Raw genomic sequence first — 21,490 nt, 5'->3', positions numbered from 1 at the left:
GATGGTCTTACTGTTTTTCTCTACTATGTGGCTTCCTGTGTTTTCTAAATCCAACTAACTGTGGTTTATTCCATGAACCATAGTTAAGCAACCATCGCTTAGCAAATGCATGGGCCCAATTATATTCTTTCTTTCATTGTTGTAAAAGTCATTTTTCTGATAAGCCTCCATTCAAAGTTATTACTTCTGTTGCTGGATCCCATCTTATTTTTCCTGTATCTTTTTTTTGCTAACCAATATCTACCCAGAATGCAGGTGCATTCATGAAATTCTGTTTCAATTTCTTACCCTGCTGTGTTAGATGACAGCTGCGGAAGATCAAGGAGAACCGGAGCCAGGACTCAGCATGTTCACATCTGCTGGCATCTAGTCCTTTTATATTCCCTCCCTAAAGGGCTATTTTTGAAAAGGAAAGCATTGTTGCAGCTTGCCTTATTTATTTATTTATTTTCAGAAAGCACTTAAGTTATGTATACTGGATATATATTTCAAATGGGCAACTTAAATATGTTGATGGTATAAGTATAGTCTTATATACTCTGCACAAAGCAACAATTAGCCAAAAAGCTTAAAATCACTTCCCCTTCTGGAGAGCTGCTACAGGAAGGAACACCACGCCTGCTGGATAAAAGCAACACAGAGAATGCTTTGAAGAAGAGCTGAAGGAAGCAAAATGCTTGGATTTGTTCACAATAGGGATCTCTAAAGCTCAGAGGAAAAGTTTGAGATCACTTTTTTTTTTAATTTACATCCACATGCTGGCAGTACTTGGAAGTCCCTCTGAGGATACAAATGGGGAAATAGAACAACACAGCAACTCGTTCCTTTCCTTATCTAACCCCTCCAAAGATTAGATTAGATTTATTAAATTTATATGCCGCCCTTCTCCCCAAGGACTCGGGGCGGCTCACAACAATAAAAATTAAACATAAAGTACAAAATTTTAAAAAGAACTAAACAATGGATGTAATAAATAAATGACAATTTAACCCAATCAAAGCCAAATTTAAAACCATAGCCAGTCCAGGCCCGCTTGTTGGAACATCCATGTCTTCAGGTCACAATGTAAAACTTACCTCTGCTGTGCCTAGTTTTAGAAGTTGATGTCTGTGGAAGATGCAGAGTGGGTCTTGCTGTATCTGATTATTTTTGAAAAACTAAGTGTATCCCGTATTGCTGTTTTGGTCATGAGAATGATTTTCAGAAGAATTAAATGTTGCATGTTAAAAAAAAAACCTTCTTCCTTTCCTTTGCTTAGGAAAGGTAATCTTTCTGGATAGTTGCAGCAGATGAGACATTTCTCAATTAGTCTTCAAAGAATTCCCTGCCACTTTGAACATCCCAATTCATTACCAAAATACAATTCAGTACAGGTAGAAGTGGCATGGGATCAGTGCAAAAGCTAATCGTAGGTATTAATTCATTAATAACAAACAGTAGGCTTTCTTTTTGAAGTAACTTCAGTGAATTCACTTATGGATTATATATCGGCCACCTTCACCCAATGGTTTGCTCCTAGTGTGGTTATTAATTTAAACATCCTATTCTTTTTTGCTTTAACCATCCGCTTTCATTTCAGGGGAACACTGGAATTCTAATGGGCATGTTTTTGGTGTCCTTTGTCATTTTGGTGGCCTTAGTAACCGTCCTGTCTGGCATTGGGGTTTGTGAACGATGTAGCATTGGAAACGGAGGAGTCTATTCAATGATTTCTACTGTCCTTGGAGGTCAGGTTGGAGGCACCATTGGCCTACTTTATATTTTTGGTCAGGTAAGAATGCATGTTTTCTGAATATATATTTTTGTTCTGTACCAGCCTGCTACCGGCCCTGCAGAAAAGGCAGGGACAACCCCTTTACAAACGGCAAGAGGCTGGAATTAAGCCTGCCAAATTTATTAAGATAAAACAGAGCAAAACAAGACACCAACCATGAAACAGGAGCTATGAAACAGGAACTAATCAAGCGGTTGCCTTCAGCAAACCAGCCCTCCCACGCATTCCCCTTTTATACAGTTCAGGGCGTGGCTTCTCTCTGCCTCCTTCCGAGGTGCCCCATTGCCTTCCTCTGTTTACTCCTGATTGACTGCCTCCTGTGTCGGGCGTCCTTGAACAGGGCCAGCTGTGGGTCATCTTCATCCACGCTGTCAGGCTCACACAGCTGGGTCTCCGTGGTGACCAGGTGGGAGGGGCCTGGCTGAGGGCTCTCATCAGCAAGATCTTCAACCCCCTCAGCAAGCTCTTCAACACCCCCCTCCTCCTCTGAGTCGTCCGACCCAACTGCCGAACCCACAGGCTGACCCTGAATCACAACAATTTTTAATATAATTTTCCCCATTAATTTTTCCCTTTATGTTCAGGGCAATAATATCCAAACTGCAAATTCTGTTGCATTAAGTGAGAAGATATATATTCCAAAAAAGGAGTACTGGTTTGAAAACTCTGGGCTGTGATGAAAGATAATGTTGCTTAAATATGTATATGCCTTTCTAAAGTACAGTTTTCCTTTATTGCCTGGATGTGGTATGAATCAAATGCTACATTCTCTTTGAAAATTCTGTGATAGCCTGGAAAGTAAAGTGGGGATTTGTGTATGATTCTGTGCTTGGGGTGCTTTTTAATTTAAGATTATTCTTACCCCAAGCCTTAGATACCAGGTATTGCTCAAAGAAATGTCCTGAAGGAGCATTTGAAAAATTTAAAAGTATATCACATTATCTGCTGAATCCCAAAGTCTTCACAAAGTGAAATTTAAGTGCAAAAATTAAAACTCAAATGAAATGAAGCAGATCCAAATTAAGATGTTTAAAAATTAGGCTGTATCTTCAAAACTTGATTTTATAGTAATTTTTCACCAAAAAATTCTAATAATTGGTGACCTGCTTAAAAATTGAATCTATTTAGTCAGCATTTTTATTTAGTACATGGACATTTTCCTTGGCACTTCCAATTTCTTTCCACTTTCTGATTTTTAAAAAAATATTCAATACTCTCTACATGGGGCTGCCCTTGAGGACCACCCGGAGGCTCCAACTGGTACAGAATGCAGCCGCGAGAGTTGTGTTGGGAGTCTCCCGATACTCCCATGTTACACCTCTGCTCCGTGAGCTGCATTGGTTGCCAGTTGTCTTCCGGGTGAGATTCAAGGTACTGGTAATGGTGTTTAAGGCCCTACATGGCATGGGTCCGGAGTACCTTAGGGAGCACCTGCTGCCGGCATCAACTTCCCTCTGCCCTGTGCGTTCCCACAGAGAGGGCCTCCTCAGGGTGCCACCGATCAGAGAATGTCGATTGGTGGCCCCCAGGGGGAGATCCTTCTCTGTGGGCGCCCCGGAGCTATGGAATCAGTTACCGGTTGAGCTCCGGATGGCGCCCGATCTTCGCTCCTTTCTCCGCGATCTAAAAACATTTTTATTCGAACAAGCCAGCCTGGCCTGATGGGGGATTGGTGGGGGTTTTTTATTGTTGTTTTATTGGGGTCTTAATATTGTGTTGATTGTTTTTAGTGGGCATATATTTAATCCTTTTTTAATTTTTGTAATTCTGTATTTTTATTCTTGCCCTGTTCACCGCCCTGAGTCCTTCGGGAGAAGGGCGGTATAAATATTATTAAATAAATAAATAAATAAATAAAATTAACTAGGAAGCTAGCATGTTGCAAAGCGTCATTTCCGTCTAATTTTTATTTACACAAATGCCTCACTTAGATTCTATGGGAATTTTTTTTGAATAAAAACAGCAACTATAACTCAATATTCATTGGTAATTTATGTCAAAGGCTTAAAGGAATAATCTGCGGCAGCTCCAAAGTCAGGTTGTCAACAAGATTCTTAAGAAGCTACTGAGTGTGATGATGGATTCCATGTCAGCCCAATTCAGAAGAAGCTCTGAAACTCTACATTGACTCACCTGATGTGCATGTTTCTCAGCTGTCAGATAGAGCCACAGGTTCTTTAACTTAGCAAGCAAAGGATGACCCAGCCTTTCTAAGCCTTCAGTTAATCATTGGCAATGTATGGAACAACTGCTGTCACCTAGCTTTTAACTTCCTGCAGTGAGCTCTCCAGGGTCCTGGTTATGCTTTGTTGTCCTTAAAGCTTGTTGATGCATCCTCCTTTCTCTGAATATACTACCAATCATTAGCTAGCTTCATCTGAGTGCTTGGTCAAGCTAGGACAGGGGTAGGCAACCTTGGCTCTTTTATGACTCGTGGACTTCAACTCCCAGAATTCCTGAGCCGGCTGGCTCAGGAATTCTGGGAGTTGAAGTCCACGAGTCATAAAAGAGCCAAGGTTGCCTACCCCTGAGCTAGGACATAGTCTCACTACTTTGCCTTTTGGTAAATTTTTAATGTTGTAACTTGCGTCACCCGTCATGGCAGCCTTTTTGAGGATAAGCAATACTTACATAGCATGCTCTTAAAATTCCAAATGTAACCACCCACTCAAATAATTTGTGGTAGGCAGGTTCATAGTAGTCTAATACTATGGAGCCTTGGTGGAGCAGTGGGCTAATGCCTCCTTAAGTAACACCAGCTGCCTGCAATCAGTGCAGGTTCGCATCCCACCAGGCTCAAGGTTGACTCAGCCTTCCATCCTTCCAAGGTAGGTAAAATGAGGACCCAGATTGTTGGGGGCAATTAAGCTGACTTTGTAATAATGCCGCTAGGGGGGTGTATGAAAGCCCTAATAAGCAGGCATATACATAGAATGAAGGCTACTGCTAAGCTTGTAAGCCGCCCTGAGTCTTCGGAGAAGGGCGGGATATAAATGGAATAAAAAAAAATAATACTTCATCTTTCTTCTACTAAAAAACCCAAATGAGCATACATTTTACTCTGGTTTCCTATTCATACCACATATGAGGCCCAGATCTGTTTAGTTTCAGATGTTTAGTCTATTTCTATTTATTCTGAGGCTTTAATTATGTTCAGTACCAACCATGAAATTAGTACTCATGTCAGAATATTTAAATGCAGAAACAGTTTATTATTAGTGCCACACAGAAATCTATCGTTGATTCCTATGTAACTAACAATTTCAAACATGACAAAAGCTGTGACTCTTTACTAGAATATTGTTCATCTGTATGCTGCTACATTTATCTTAAAAAATACCACTGGCATAACTTGGGAACTAGATTTATAGAGTTTAAGAATCAATTTAATTTTAGCAAAATACTCTAGTGCCATAATTTAATAAAATTGTACTGCAGTAGCCAAGAAGAAGAGCTGTTCTTCAAAGCATCATGATATTTTACGCGTAGATGTAATTAACATATTCTGAAAACCATTCTGCTATATTAATTGGTACTTCCTGGTTTTGAAAGTGAATCAACTTGATTCACATTAACATCTGTCAAACATTACTACACCTAGGAAGCTATCAAAGAATGGCTTTTCATATTTTTGTTTGTTTAAAATAGGCTTCTGATTAGCCTTGGGTAGTTCATCCCCACTAGATGACTTTGTTTACAACATACAATAATGTGAGTAATATTCAGGGAGAGAAATATTTTCCCTCAGTGTGTTTCAGTGTTTGGCCAGAGTCAACTTTCAGACCACATATATATCGCATTCTCCAGGAGCACCACTTTTTTTTAAAAAAAAAACCATCTTCTATATACCAAATGATTATTATTACAAACTATCAGTACTTACTGTTTGCTTGTGCCAAAGGACTTCCTCTTCTTCTTGCTGTACAAACAATCTTTTGGATACCTTCCAGTGATGGGATGAGGGTAAGAAATCCGTTTGACCGTGAGTTGTGCAATTGACAGAGGGACATATTTGGGTCAGAATCTGGAATCAACCTTCGTAGCTGTTATTAATGCCCAAGGCACAAGTCTCTTTCCTAAAGAAAACAAAAGCAAAAAATCAGATTCAGTTGACTTGTCTTGTTAACACTGCTCTAATTTATTATTCTTTCTCAGTGTTGTTATTAATAGAGCCAACAGCAGGCCTTTAAACTTCCTGAGAATCTTGTATCGTCCTCTGAGTTTTCTCCTCCTAATGAAGTCTGAGTGGCGGAACTTCCAAATAATGATTTTCTAGGCAAAAAATAAATAACATGTTCATTGTCCTCCAGTTCAAACAGCCTAGCCTTTTCACGGGTGAAAATATTCTTCAGTGTGTTGCAGGTGCTATGTACATTACTGGATTTGCTGAATCCATCTCTGATCTCCTGAACTTCACTAACATTTGGGCAATCAGAGGCATCTCCCTTGTTGTTCTGCTGGCCTTGCTTGGAATTAACCTGGCTGGGGTGAAATGGATAATACGACTCCAGCTGCTGCTTCTCTTTCTACTGGCTGTTTCCACACTGGATTTTGTCATTGGATCTTTCACACACCTCAGTCCAGGTAACCTTTTTCTGATTCTTCCAAATCAGAAAGATAGCCATTTTAATGGATGAATGAGATAAGTTTTTAACTATTTATCTGTTGATTAAATATGCTAATATGAAAAGGTATTTCTAAAGCCACAGTCTTTCTTCCTTTATGTTTCCATGAGGCATATCTTTTTATGGTCTGTCTCTCTCGCACACACAGAGAAATACCTTCATGCTCTTTATGGAGAGAGAGAGAGGGAGAGGGAGAGGGAGAGAGAGAGAGAGAGAGAGAGAGAGAGAGAGAGAGAGCTTTTATGGTCTCTCTCACACCACAATGGAACACCTTTAACAACAGAAGTTCTTCCTACGCATTAGCTACATGTTTACCGTCTTCAGTTTTTTTCTAATAAGAACTGATTGAAAATGATTTTTAAAATGTGCTGGGCAATTAACAAGTGCAATATCTGATATATTACTACAAGGCTTTACAAGGTACTTCAGCACCTGGCTGAAATGGCAGCAGCGCCACACAGCCCAGGGTTGAGTCAGCTGGAGCTGCAGTGTTGCTGGGGCTCTGCTGAGGACCCAGGATCAGCGCGAGGGGCTCCAGCTGATCAGCACTTCCAGCAGCCTCTGCTGTCACCAGGAGCAGCAGATAGGCCATGGGATAAGAGAATCAGCTAGAGCTGCAGAGGCCCCAGGATCGGCGTGTGCAGCTCCAGCTGATCAGCGCTGTTTGCAATGGCCACTCGGGGAGTGGGTGACTGCATGGGGGAGTGAGACTAGGGTAGCAAGGGATGCTGGAGCTCTCCCTAAGCCCCAGAGAGTGGCAGATCTGGAAGACAAAAAGAAGGGGAGGGGAGAGAGAGAGGAGAGGATATAAAAGGAGAAGGTTTTGGCCAGAGAGGGAGAGAAAAAAAGATGATGGGGGAAAAAGAAGGGGATGGAGAAAGAGAGAGGGAGAAGAGGAGAGGCTTCTGTGAGAGAAGCAGTGAGAAGAAAGAGAGGAGAAGGCTTCTGTGAGAGAAACAGTGAGAAGAGAGGAGAAGAGAGACTTCTGTAAGAGAAGCACTGACAAGAAAGAGAGGAGAAGAAGAGAGGCTTCTGTGAGAAAAACTGAGGAAAAAGAAGCGAAGAGGAGAGATTTCTGTGAGAGAAGCAATGAGGAGAAATAGAGGAGAAGAGAGGCTTCTGAGAGAAGCACTGAGAAGAAAGAGGAGAATAAGAGAGGCTTCTGTGGGAGAAACAGTGAGAAGAGAGGATTCTGTGAGACAAGCAGTGAGGAGAAAGAGATAGGAGAAGAGGCTTCTGTGAGAAGCAGTGAGGAAAGATAATAATAATAATAATAATAATAATAATAATAATAATAATAATAATAATAATAATAATAATAATAATAATCCTTTATTGTCAAAGTACAACATGTGTACATTGAGATTCTGTGAGAGAAGCAGTGAGGAGAAAGAGAAGAGAGGCTTCTGTGAGAAGCAGTGAGGAGAAAGGGAAGAGGAGAGGCTTCTGTGAGAGAAGCAGAGGGATCAATGAAGGAGTAGGCTGTGAGAGAGAGAGGAGTGGGAGAGAGGAAGAAGGGATGACCAGCCACCTGATCACCAAGATAGTGGTACATGTTAATAAATATGGATAAATTCATCATACGTTCATCAGTGCAAAGAGAAAGTGATCCAGCAAAGGAACCGCCACCAAAGAAATTTAATTTAATTTAATTTATTATTAATATTTAAATTAAATTAAAACCAGTACTTTTTTCCTTTTTTTTTTTTGGTCACCTTGTTAAGCACTGGTGGTACTCAAATATTGTCATGTCCTAAAAGTGGTACAATCTGTGAAAATGTTGAACTCACTTGAATTGAAGTGGCTATGCAATTAAGTAATGGAAGAAAATAATCAATTGAAGACTACCCCCTCATAGCAAATTTGGATAAAGTTATTATGACTAAATATTCACATTAAACTATTATGAGTTTCATTGGGTGCTTGAGAATTTTAGAGCTAAAGAAAAATATAGAACAGAATGATTCAGAAGGTTATTTAAACAGATACACCCATCTAACAGCTGTTTTTGCCTAATGAAAATCAGGGCTGTATCTATCCAGACGTTTCATCTGGTCAATATATTAACTGCTTCATTTATAGAATACCTGCTGCATGTTGCAACCTGTCTTCTTGGCTCTGTCCCCCAAAAGTCACTTCCCTACTAGTTTTTCCCCCCCATAGCCTTTCCAAGCGTTGTTGAGCACCATATGTTTGAGAATCATAGTGTTATAAGTTCTACTTATGAAAAATTAAAAGAAACTGCACAGTACTTTTAGTGGCTGGGAATATGAGGCTGAGGAGTATCCTATAAATAAAATAAAGTAGACAGGATAAATGTGATTGATACGATCAAGTGCATAAGTATTGGGGAGGGATCATATTCACTGCTACAAATCTGTTTATACTTATGTGACAATTTATTGTGAATTCTAATCATAACATTTATGCAATTGGAATTAATTTCTTTTATCATGGTCAAGCAAAATGAAGAGGGAGCCTTAGTATATTTAAAAGGACATATTCTGTAAAACAGGGGTGTCAAACTGGTGGCCTGTGGGGCGGATGCATCTTGCACACCACGGCTCCGCAGAGGCAAAAACCATCACGCTACGTCACAATGCGTCACATGACACGATCAAGTTTGACACTCCTTCAGTAAAACATATTACAAATATACATACCGTGTTTCCCAGAAAATAAGACCTAACCAGAAAATAAGCCCTAGCGTGATTTTTCAGGACAATCGTAATATAAGCCCCACCCAAAAAATAAGCTCCAGTTAAGATCATCAGCCAGATGGATGCATTTAGTACCGTATTTTCCCCAAAATAAGACCTAACTGGAAAATAAGCCCTAATGCGTCTTTAGGAGCAAAAATTAATATAAGGCCCAATCTTATTTTTTGGGAAACACGGTACAGTTTTTAGTTATTAAATCAAAACATGTAAAAGTAAGCGTAGTTACACAACTAAACAGAAGGTGTCACTTTATCTTCAGATTCCTTTACCTCTGCCTTTTAAGATTGAGATTTTCTTTCTTTCTTCCTTGGCTTTGCTGTCATTTGTATTATCCACACTGATGTAAAAATCTAAAAAGTAGGACAGGAAGATGAGTCACCTTCAAATATTCTAATCTCTTTATCTGGAGAGAATTTTTAACAATGCCTATGTTGTGATTCAACTCAGGAGAAAATCTCAATGGCATTGTAGCCTGGAACGCATAGTTTAGAATTACCTAACACTTGTTTAAAATTTGTAAAAGACAGCTGAGGTTATTGCTTCCTCAGGTTGTAACCTTGAGCATTTTTAATGACCTATTGAGCACAGTTAAATTTACTTCTGGATAAATAAAGTTTATGTTCTTCTGCGAGAGCATAACTGAAATCTCTACCAGTGTAAGGTCTCTTAATATTGACTAGATATCCTTTAAGATCATTTATTGCTCAGTTTACAAAAATTATATTCAGAGTACATATCTGCAACCAATTTTCACCCCAGAACTTTTGAAAGTAACGCTGAGATCGAAATACCGCAATTGTTCCCACAGGATTCATTTTCTTCTTGCTTGCTGGTTTTTCTTCTTCTTGATAAATACATTTAGTTATTCCTTGTGTATCTCAGATTGTAGTTAGATTTTTAATAAGTCTTGATTATCATTATACTCTGTACCAGGATTTAATCCTAAACGGTAGATCACAGGAAGGATGCCCATAAGATTGCGCCAAGTTCTTTTAAGTTGGTTCAGAACCCCTCCAGTAGGTATGATATACTCTGAATGTAATGGGGAAGACGTCCAAGTTCAAGGAGTTTGAGTCTCAATTTTATTTTTCTGAAGAATTGAAAAACGAAAAAGATCTGATTTCTTCTACTGCGGCAAATATTCCTGCTATGATAGTGAAAAGCATTCTTTTAGAAAAATAATTCTGAGAAGCATCCTTAAACTTGAAACAAAGAATGCCACATGCATTGTTAACTGAAACTAAACCAAAGAATGAGTAAGTAATACAATAGAACAAGGCAAGAACATCCTTATGCAACATTTACATTTTTGACTGTCTCTGTGATAAGGATTTCTGGTGTGTTAAGCCACTGTAAACAAGAAGATGCTTATGATGCTTTTCACAGAATTTCATGGGCTAATGAGCCTTTTAATTTGCTTTGATCAGGATGTAGGCAGTGTTTAGTTGACTGATTGTCTAATATTTCATTTTTTAAAAAATTGAGATTGTTTTTTAATTCATAGATTCTTTCCTTTCTTTCTTCCCATTCAAGGTAATCTTTCTTTACTGCTCCTAAACTATGATTTGGGAAGTCCTGAAATACCACAAATATCCTCTATGTGGTATCTAGGTATTGATTTTCAGATACTTCAAATAAATGCTCTTTGTGGGTATTTGAAAAGTGGCAGTTTTCTTAAGAAATTGGAGATACATGCATATTTATGAAAGGCTTACCTTACTTTTTCTCTCTGTGTCACATGAATTTCAAAGGTATTAAACATATATACAGACTTTTTTTATAAAGATCTTGATCACTTTTGCAAATGTGCAAGACATGTTAAAAATATCAGAAGCCAATACAAGAGAAGAGTTTGTGATATACAGTTTGAGTGATTGCTATAATGCAGTACAATTTTGTCCTCTCTCCCCATGTTGTTATTCTTCGCTTTGATTTTTTTACAGTAGTTTTCTCTTGTTTTTTTTAAGGAGGAAAATCTTTTTAAAGAACTTTGAAGTTGTAATTAGGCATATTATATATGAATGTAATTAATGAATAACACTGGTTTTAAGAAAAAACATATTGCATTGTGGCTTATGTGGTAATACTAATAAAAAGTATTAAGGGAGGAAGATGGGTGTTTATGAAGTGTGATATATAAATAAACAAATTGCAATGTTCTTTAGAAAGATTGAAGCTTCTGTAGCTGTAACTGATACTCAGGTTATATCTGAGGCACAAAGATTAAAATTACTCATCCTAAAACAATCAGGTTGTAGTATTAGAGGATTTTTCCCCCTTTAATCTTCATAGGTAAAAAAGCACACAAACTTGTGCACATCCTCCTTATAGAATTCAAATGAAATTCGCTACATGATTAGGCTTGGGTGGAGTTTCCTAGCTATATCATTCCCATTTCCCCAAACACAACACACACACACAAACACACACACATCAGTATTATCCCAGATTCAGTCACTTCCTTCCCTTTGCTGATTTTATTTTTAGAAGTTGAAGTCAAGCACATATTTTTCATTGTAGGATTATTCTCTGATGGGGTCTCCCTGCCTCCCTGTAAAAGTTACTAGTCTCAAAGCTTTGTAGCTTTAGAGGGCTAAGAATTAAAGGATTCTTGTTAATTCTAAGACAAGTTAGAGTGAATACACATCTCCACAAGCTAGCTTCTTGGTCCATTTCAAAACAAAGCCTCTAATGCATTGGCTTTAATTTTCATAGTGAACCCAATAGTTGTGGATTGTAAACCATGTGTATTAATAGGCCTGACTCAGATTGCTGTAGCTTGAAACTATGGCATGGCCATTCCATAGAATATATAGGAAAGAATCAAGATCATGTCTCAGGATATGTATACTTTTCCATACACTGTGTGAGAAAAGTACTGGGAATTATTCCAGGTCTTGTTGGATTACATTTTGCAGAAGGAAGACTTTGTGTCCCAGGCTTTAAATGTTAACATCTTTCAGTCATAGTTACTTCTTCTTTCAGTGGGTTCAGGATTGGAGGAGATAAGAACACAAGTCTACCCCTGATCATAATCCTGAATGAGTGGAGTATCAACCCTTAGGAGACAGTTCTTTATTATTTTCCTGCAGGCTATTTTGAACTTTTATACATAATACATAACTTAATAATCCTTACTTTCAGTATGTTATAAGGCTCTCTGAAAAATTTAGTCATCAAAAGTTCATCCTTGGTGCATTGGCTAGTTGTGAAATGCTCATGAGAGACTTTGTTGGTTTTCTTTTTTGTATTTTGTGTCAGCTGCTGTGATTGTTAGAGTGACTATGTTTAGGTGCAAACTTTCTTATTGTGTGCCACACACTTGAACAGCTTTCCTCGTGTTTTTAACTGTAAGGTAGTCTGGTTTTGGAAAAGCAGCTAGAAGTGGGACAAAGGATGAGTCCTAAAAATAAATGGAAGATTTAGATACTCCCCTGAATATAGGAGTGGAGCTGGCAAAGCAAATTTCGAAAGCTCCAGGGCTTTTTTCCAGCAGTGGTTATGACCTTATTATAGCTACCAGCAGCAGCAAAAATCAAGTCCTTTCCCCAGATTAAATGAACTTCTGGAGAATATTGAATTAGTGCAAACAGCAAATGTAGGATATCTGTTTCAACAGTGCTTCAGTTAAGCTGTTTGAAGGTTACACTTGAAAAGGAAAGACAGATAAAAAGTAGAAAAGCTTCTGTAGAGAACAGTTATAGTGAATTTGAACCAGGTTCCTTATAAAGCTAGGCTCATATACTGTTTTTAAAAAAGGAAATTTCTTTTAAGTTGTAGGGATAAAGCAAAGTCTTAAATTCTTCTGCCTAAAAGAAGGAACACCATTCTTCATAAATAGATGCAATCTCTCTTCTACATAACTTGCCATAGCTTTATATTTGATCATCCTAAGCAAATAGTTTCATATTTACTTTTAAAGGAACACGAGACTTTTTAAAATTAAAGTTCATCCTCTCATACCTGGTAACTATTTTATATGCCATGTCCTTCTCATGATATAGTTTGACACGTGAATTATTGGCTTGTTGACAGAGATAGGGTGAAGTCTGCTGTCCCGTGTTCATTAAAAAGGTAAAGGTTCCCCCGCACATGCGTGCTAGTTGTTTCCAACTCTAGGGGCCGGTGCTCATCTCCGTTTCAAAGCCAAAGAGCCAGCGCTTGTCCGAGGACGTCTCCGTGATCATGTGGCCGGCATGACTAGATGCCAAAGGCGCACGGAACGCTGTTACCTTCCCACCGTACACATCAGCTATGTAGCCCCGATTCCAAACTGGCTTAAGCCCTGATTTTCCTCTAGCCTAAGCCCCATGTTAACCGGAGCTATTAGATGGTTTGCCAGCTAATTATGATTTATTAACTGTGAAAAAAAACAGACGTGGTGTGGCATGTGAATCTAGTCACTGGCAAAGTGATTGGAAGGACATTTTTGGAACTTTGGGTAATAATTGGCTGAATGCCCTTGTGCTTGAAAGTGGCATGTTGAACTGACCCCCCAAAGGGCATAAATACTGTCCTGAGAATCAACAGGCAAAAGTTAAGTTCTACTGGTAGGAAAAAGAAAAGGAGAGCTGGTATAATGAGTGCTCTACTACAGTGATGAAGAAATTAACATTAGGAGATGGAAATAAGTCTTGGGAATTTAATAATCACAAGGAAAATCATGGACATGAGACTATATTTGTATAGGCTGATTTGAAATAATCAGCAGACTCTTTTATTCTTAACTTATTATGAGATTCTCTAAAAGGCACCATAGCTGATATAACTATTTTTCATAATTTATATTTTTGTTTTGGTTAACTTTACTAAAGTAATACAATTTAACAATTTATAGGATAAGCGTTTTCACCTATGAGAGCTAATTTAGATATATTGGTGGTTAGCTGTCTTAGAGAATGACCTGTAGACTATTAATAACTCTAAATAATTTCATGCCTTCTAAATTCTCCAGGATCTTAATACTTTGATCTTGTTCAGGTGCATGGAGCTTGACATCAGTCTTGGAAACCCCTCGCTCTCTTAATAGAGTGGGTACCTGGTTGTTTGTCCTGCATCTAAGCCATGAGAGTACCTCACAGTCTCTTAGAAGAACCATCTGATGTTTTGAAACTATCTTTTATTATGAAAACTATCTATGATTGTGTCTTCTTAGAAGGACTTCTTCTAGTGTTTTACATGTGCTTCAGAAGCTAGCATCTATTAAAAGAAAGTTTTTCTTTTCCTTTATGATCTGATTTTAGTAGGTCTCATGTACTCCATCTACGCCAAACACTGAAAAGGCCTTGGCTGGTATATGTTTGTCCCTCCTCTCTCCTCCTTTCAATAAAATATATCCCATTATCCTAGCTCCTCCTCAGTCTTCCCAATGCCTTTCCCTCTGTGTACTAAATCTAGTAAATCTAGTACTAAATCTGGGATCTGTTAGCTTATTACTGTATTAATATAATATTAATCATATTAATACAATATGATAATGTAACAATATAGCGGCATACTGGTATAACCAATAGTAATTAAGATAGATAGATAGATAGATAGATAGATAGATAGATAGATAGATAGATAGATAGATAACTATTATTGTCATTTTTTACTGTGGGCACAATGGCACACATTAAAAATGAAATTTAGTTACTCTCAAAGTGTACACATACATAACACACATTTAAACATACTATATACAATATCCGAGCGCCAAAGAATTGAGGCCTTTGAGCTATGGTGCTGGAGAAGACTCCTGCGAGTCCCTTGGACTGCAAGGCAATCAAACCGGTCAGTCCTAGAGGAGATCAACCCTGACTGCTCTTTAGAAGGCCAGATCCTGAAGCTAAAACTCAAATACTTTGGCCACCTAATAAGAAGGAAGGACTCACTGGAGAAGAGCCTAATGCTGGGAAAGATTGAGGGCAAGAGAAGAAGGGGACGACAGAGAATGAGGTGGCTGGATGGAGTCACTGAAGCAGTAGGCGTGAGCTTAAATGGACTCCAGAAGATGGTAGAGGACAGGAAGGCCTGGAGGAACGTTGTCCATAGGGTCGCAATGAGTCGGACACGACTTCGCAGCTAACAACAACATATACAACATATGTATAGACCTACAGCCTTTTTTTTTTTTTTTTTTTTTATTGAAAAGTTTTAAAATACAATTTTCCTTTAAAAAACCCCCCTTCCCCCTCCCTCCTCCCCCCCTACCTCCCCTCCTCCCCCCTCCCTCCCCCCCCCTACCTCCCCCCTCCCCCCCCCTACTTCCCAGAGCTGAATACAAGGTATATATATATATATAAAAAAAAAAAAAGCAAACCTAAGCAACCATATACTAACAACTATAAATTCTAAAATCCATCACTCTCTAGCTTATATAGGATAAAACAGACCTTAACAATATTAAATATATATATATAAAAAAAAAACTAGAATAAGAAAAGGACACTCTCTAGCTTATATAGAATGAAACAAACCTTAATAGTATTAAACATATATAGTATTAATAGTATTAAACATAAGGAAAAAAAAGAAAAGAAAAAAAAAACCCTTCTCAACCCTATACTTATCCTAAGTAAACTCCATTGCAAACAAAACTTGAACTTTAATCCAAAAAAGCTCACCCTTTCCACAAAACCACCAAATATAAAAATATATTGCGTCTACACCCAAATCTTTTCCCCCCTCCCCTACTTGACTACTTGACTATATCGTAAAAGTTCCAAAGACTTCTGCAATTCCTGCTACTTTCTCTTCTTAGATCGTTTTGCAGCAGCACGCGTCACCCTCTGTTTTATAGATTCATCCGACGAGGTTGTATCTTGATCTCCTCCAACACCGTTGTCTTCTATCTGACCATCTTCGGCCTCTTGATGCACTCCTTCTCCAGATCCCTTTCCAGCTTCCAAAAGTGTTAATGGCGTTGCATTTAAAACATTATTGTAGAAATCACGCGCTTGCATCACAGTAACCAAACGGTACTTTTTACCTTCATGCGTCACCATCAACCCCACTGGAATCTCCCATCTGAACCTTATATCTCGCTGCTTGAGCTCTTGCACAAGAAATGTAAAATCCTTCCTTCTCCTTAGAATCTTTGGAGGAATTTCTTTTAAGACCAAAACTTCTTGATTAGCAATCATAACTTTAGTATCATAAGCAGCTTGTATAACTTCATCTCTAGTTTCCCTTTTTGCAAAGTATACCACCACATCTCTAGGCAGCTTCCTCTGTCTGGCAATCCATGAATTCACACGAAACACTTTGTCCATGCCTCCTTTTATTTCAGATGCTGGCTGTTTCAACACTATTTCAAAAGCCTCAGAAACCAGCTGCTTTAGATCTTCCTTAGTATTCTCCTTTAAGCCTCTAATTCTAATGGCAAACTGCATCTGAAAATATTGAGCAAGACACAGTTCCTTTTCCATTTTATTTTCATTCTCCAATACTTTTGTTTCTAATATAGCATTCTTTTGAGTCAAGTCTTCTAGCTTTTCCTCCAATTCTTCCACACACTGAGCCACTTTACACACTGAAGTCAAGATGTCTACCCTCATTGCTTTGAGCTTCTGTTCCATCCTCTCCTCCATTCTCTCCTCCAATTTCTCCAATTTCTCCTCCATCTGTGCAAATCTAATATTAATTGATTCCAAAATTACCTGGGTATGTTTTTCAAGAGCATCTTGTAAGTCCTTTGATGTCAATACATCAGGAGGATGCAGCGCCTGCAATAATGATTGTTGCACGGGAGAAGTTCCAGCACTCCGAAGAGTTTTAGGGGGTGGTTTAGCCGCCATCTTTTACCAAATATGACGCACTTTCACTTCAAATTTGTAATCCAAAAAAGTCCATCAAGCTGGAGAGTAAAACATAATAATCCTCTTTACCATTTCCTCTTGTATCGCTCTGCCTGCTCCTTTAAATCATAGTCATTCCTTCAGGCAGGGGTGGTCGCAGACGGCTGGCTCTGCTCCAAGAACAGGAGCAGAGGCGACGGCCAGCTGGGAGCAGCCCAGGCTACGGGGGAGTTCAATCCTTCAGCCGCCCAAGCCATAAGCTCAGGCGGCCCTGGAGAACTCTACCCCTACCTGGGAGCTCGCCCCCTCCTCTTCTCCCGAGGAGGGGGCTTCAGATTCGCCCGAACAGCTGATCGGCGCTGTTTCGGGCGAAAAAACAACAGCTGAGCCGCGGGCAGCCCGGGAAGGCTCCCTTCGTCGTCCGCGGAGCCACCGGAAGTCCAGACCTACAGCCTTACATATAAGTAACATATAAATATTAATCACTGTCCATCTTGAATACATAACAGAAGGAGGAAGCTTAAATGTTTATTAATGCTTTGCTTTTCTGTGCTTTTTCTTATTTTTGCCATTTATTAATCTGTTGATATTATTACAGTGTCACTGCCTAGAGTGTGTTTCTTTAATAAGAAATAGATCTTTAACTAATGACTTTAGCTGATGTCTATAGAGCTTGGGTGAACTAGCACACTTTTTAAAAAGTTTTAAATACATTTTTTTAAAAATATTTCTGCTTATTTGGTCTATAAAGGTTGTTTTGAAAGATAGGCCACAGAAAGATTGCCTTTCTGTTTGTAGAAGTATGCGTTTGGTGAGAAAGACAGTTATCTTTCTCTTCTCTGAGACTTTTCTTCTTTGCACTGAGGGCACAGTGGTTAGAATGCAATATGGCTGGCTAACTCTGCCCACAACCATGAGTTCAGGTTGACTCAGCCTTCTATCCTTCCAAGATCGGTAAAATGAGGAGCCAGATTGTTGGGGGCAATGTGCTGGCTATGTAAAACTCTTAGAGAGGACTGTAAAGCACTGTTGAGCAGTACAGAAGTCTAAGTGTTATTGGCTATTTTGCTTAAACGCATCTGGAAATGGGTGCCACAAAATTATCAACCCCAACTAGCAGCAGAACTACAATTCAGTGTAGACACTATGGGTGAACAGATCAGGAGATTACTAATGCAATCTTTTATTTATGAAAACCCACCCTGCTGCTTCCACCCACATTTTTCCAATTATAGTGCATTGAATTGATGTGACATCACTCTTGACCATAGGCCAGTCTATTCAACAGTCTGGCTAAGAAATTTATTAACTGGTTACCTGCCAATAAGTCTGGAATCCGATTTGTAACGCAGACTATTTTTTTTTTATGATAACGTTGGGGGGCTTACAACAATGGGCCTAGGAAAACCTACATAATGTCTGGAGTAGATAATTCAAAGAAAGGGTTTTTTTAAAAAAAACAACAGATTGCCTATTTATGAGATAGCAGGGATGAAAGTGGAAAATTAATGAGTGTAATTTACCAGCATCATACTGTATCATCTCTTTGGCTGGCCAAAATATTAACATTTGACATATCATTCTCATTGCTACTACTGATTAGCCTGGTCTATCATTTTACTTTTTGACCTTGTTACAGTAGTTGTAATCAAAAGCAAAAATGGGATTCACAGCTTCAGTGAAATTTCATGGGCTGCATAATTGGAAATCAAGACAAATCATAATTCGCAAGAGCTGACTTGCTGTATCAAACTGGTGCTACTAAGTGAACTTCTACTGTACAAGTTGAATGTATAATAGTCCTTTAAATTATCTACGATTACCCAAAGCTTGTACAAATGGTCATAATGCTTTTCTGCTTGGCAGCTCTGGGCTGCTATTATCCAGTGAATGCTGGAGCCAGCAAAAAATACACTAGAAGCAAAGTTGCTGTTGGCACAAGAAGGGAGGTGGGGGTGGAGAAAAGGGGGATGGGAGCCTTCTTGGGTGCCTGCAGGTCTTCTGCTCTTGGTTCTCCATGGATTGGAGAGCTAGAACCAAAGAAGCCATTCCCTTGCACCGTGGTGGCGAACCTATGGCACGCGTGCCACAGGTGGCACGCAGAGCCCTCTCTGTGGGCACATGCTCCGTCGCCCCAGTCCTAGGCCTTCAGCTGGGTTTTATAAAACCTTTTCGCTTTAGGCCTCCGTCGCCATGTGCAAAAAAAAAAGGTTCAATCATTTTCAACTTCTCGCGGGGAAAAAAAGATCTTGCGAAGTTGGAATTGATTGACTGAACTTTTTAGTCCCACCCAGTCTGCCGTTACCACCACAGCCACGCCTACTCAATGGGCCACGCCCACCCAATGGGCCACACCCACCCGGCACCCGACAATACATAAATGGGTTTTGGATTGCAGTTTGGGCCCTCGGTCTCTAAAAGGTTCGCCATCATTGCCCTAGCACATCTCTCAACATCCCTCCTCTCGTCATCAGAAGAGACTTTCCTCTTCCTTCTAGCTTTTGTTGCCGTGAATGGCAACGAAGTGACTTTTCTGCTAAAGGTGCTTTGATGGATCAGAAAGCTGACACCAGAAGTGCTGTTCCCCCATTCACAACAAAACTACACTTGCATCTTCTCTCACTAATTGTTGCCCTCAACCTTCATTACAACTGCTTTTCTCCATCAGTCTGTTTTTCAGATCTCTCTTAAGGGCCCTTAAGGATGTGTGTAAGTGGAATAGTAGTGGAAAGACAATTCCATAATCAGACACACCAGTCCTGAAATGTATACATATAGAACGGAGCAACATGTGACGAGGAAATGAAAGAAACTTCTCAGTGATTGATTGTGTTGAACAAAAGGATCATGCCAAGATAGGAGTTGGAACTGATAGTGGAAATGGGTAACCACAGTCCTTAAATGCTAGTATCGAACACATAAATTGGACTCTGGACTTAATAGTGAGCCAGGTTAAATTCTTGTGGTGGGAAGAAACTTCAGGAAAATAAGGAAGGTCCAGAGCAATGTGTACGAAAAAGTACCAGACCAAGGTCAGAGGTTAAAAGATGGACAAGGGAGGGTATACCTCTATACCTAGCTCTACCTTTCTTACTACCAATGGGTTGGGTAAGAGAACTAAATGCCTTTATGTGCATTGGGAGAGACCTGACTTGCTCACTGACAAAATGGTCCTGAAGATCAAGAGGCCACTAACAGGAAAGCAGAGTGTCTGCCTGCCTGCAGCAACATCAGGTGCTCAGTTGATCCTCCGTGCATACCCTTACCTTTATAGGATACACTTCAGACTGATACTCTGGTATAGCTTGTGCTGGAAGACATTAGAAAACACTTTAAAACTCACCAGAAAAGGTCAGCTAATGAGTAAGGCTAACATTATGTTGTCCATATCTTCTAAATTCGTTTCCTGAAGTCTCACTAATCCTTGGTTAGCTGGTCTCTGAAAGCAACAGACTTGTTTCTATTTTTGTTGGATTTTGCTTTTACTTTTTGTATAATTTTTGGGTTTGTATAATTTTTGTGAGCTGTCAAAAGTTGTGGTTCAGGGATAGGAGGCCATATAAGTGTTTTTTAAAAAAATCAAGAAATATGTATCTGTAACTTCCCTATATTCCTTTGGGACCAGGTAGAGATGTTCAGAGGATTCTGCTTTTGATCAGTCATAGCTTATTATATCATCCAGGTGTAGATCTGTGGTTAATCTTGAACATATTCCACAATGCTGTGCTTTTGGACCTAAGGAGTGCTCTGATTTCAAATATGTTTATGAAGTTATTTTGAGGGGAACACTTCAGAGTGATGTTGCTGTATGGCAAGGGACATCCTGGAATTTTTTTTTTGATCCCATTTATATCCCGCCCTTCTCCGAAGACTCAGGGCGGCTTACAATTTAAAGCACAAATCAATGTGCTTAGCAATAGCCTTCGTTCTATGTATATGCCTGCTTATTAGGGCTTTCGCTCCCTCCCCCCAGCGGCATTATTACAAAGTCAGCTTATTGCCCCCAACAATCTGGGTCCTCATTTTACCTACCTCGGAAGGATGGAAGGCTGAGTCAACCTTTTTTGCCAAAAGTGCGGACCGAAGCTCACTGAGAAGTTGATAAAATAACATATAAGAATGTTCCAAGGGTCAAGGTGAGTTTAGTAAAAGTTTGTGTGCCCTACAAAGTTTCCCTGTAGGTCAAGCCCTGTAGGCTGGGTCTGCACAAGGAGATGGTAAAGAGGGATGACTCTACAGCAGGGTTGTCAAATTCGTGACATGTTGTGTCGGGACTTATCGCGACTTTTCCCCCATTGCCGGCAATGGGGTATTTGCGGTTTTGGCATGATGCATCCAGTCTGCGGGCCAGCAGTTTGACACCTCTGCTTTGCAGTAATCTCCTTTTCTGGAATGAGAATACATGATGGAACTTAAATGAAAGGCAGTACCATGCAGTATGTGAAGGTTCCTCAGAATGGCCTGGAGTAATTAGTAAAGGTAAAGGTTCCCCCGCACATGTGTGCTAGTCGTTTCCGACTCTAGGGGCCGGTGCTCATCTCCGTTTCAAAGCCGAAGAGCCAGCGCTTGTCCGAGGACGTCTCCGTGGTC

At 39.5% G+C, this 21,490-nt stretch overlaps 2 protein-coding genes across 2 annotated transcripts in view; one reads left to right on the top strand and one right to left on the bottom strand.

The window, feature by feature from the left end:
* LOC308668250 (uncharacterized protein) overlaps positions 1-17,313 on the bottom strand; it is a 281,434-nt gene extending 264,121 nt beyond the window's left edge. The window contains exon 1 of the mRNA XM_081328028.1: positions 15,440-17,313. Coding sequence (XP_081184154.1) covers positions 15,848-16,900 — 1,053 coding nt within the window. The 5' untranslated portion in view covers positions 16,901-17,313 and the 3' untranslated portion in view covers positions 15,440-15,847. The remainder of the gene's footprint in view (positions 1-15,439) is intronic.
* Positions 1-21,490, top strand: part of SLC12A8 (solute carrier family 12 member 8) — an 86,296-nt gene that overhangs the window by 12,662 nt on the left and 52,144 nt on the right. Inside the window, exons 4-5 of the mRNA XM_081327940.1 lie at positions 1,580-1,771; positions 6,127-6,358. Coding sequence (XP_081184066.1) covers positions 1,580-1,771; positions 6,127-6,358 — 424 coding nt within the window. The remainder of the gene's footprint in view (positions 1-1,579; positions 1,772-6,126; positions 6,359-21,490) is intronic.

This window comes from Vipera berus (assembly GCF_964194415.1).
Source record: "Vipera berus genome assembly, chromosome: 1".
In the NCBI taxonomy this organism is placed as follows: domain Eukaryota; kingdom Metazoa; phylum Chordata; class Lepidosauria; order Squamata; family Viperidae; genus Vipera; species Vipera berus.
This window is presented reverse-complemented; position numbering and strand designations above follow the sequence as displayed.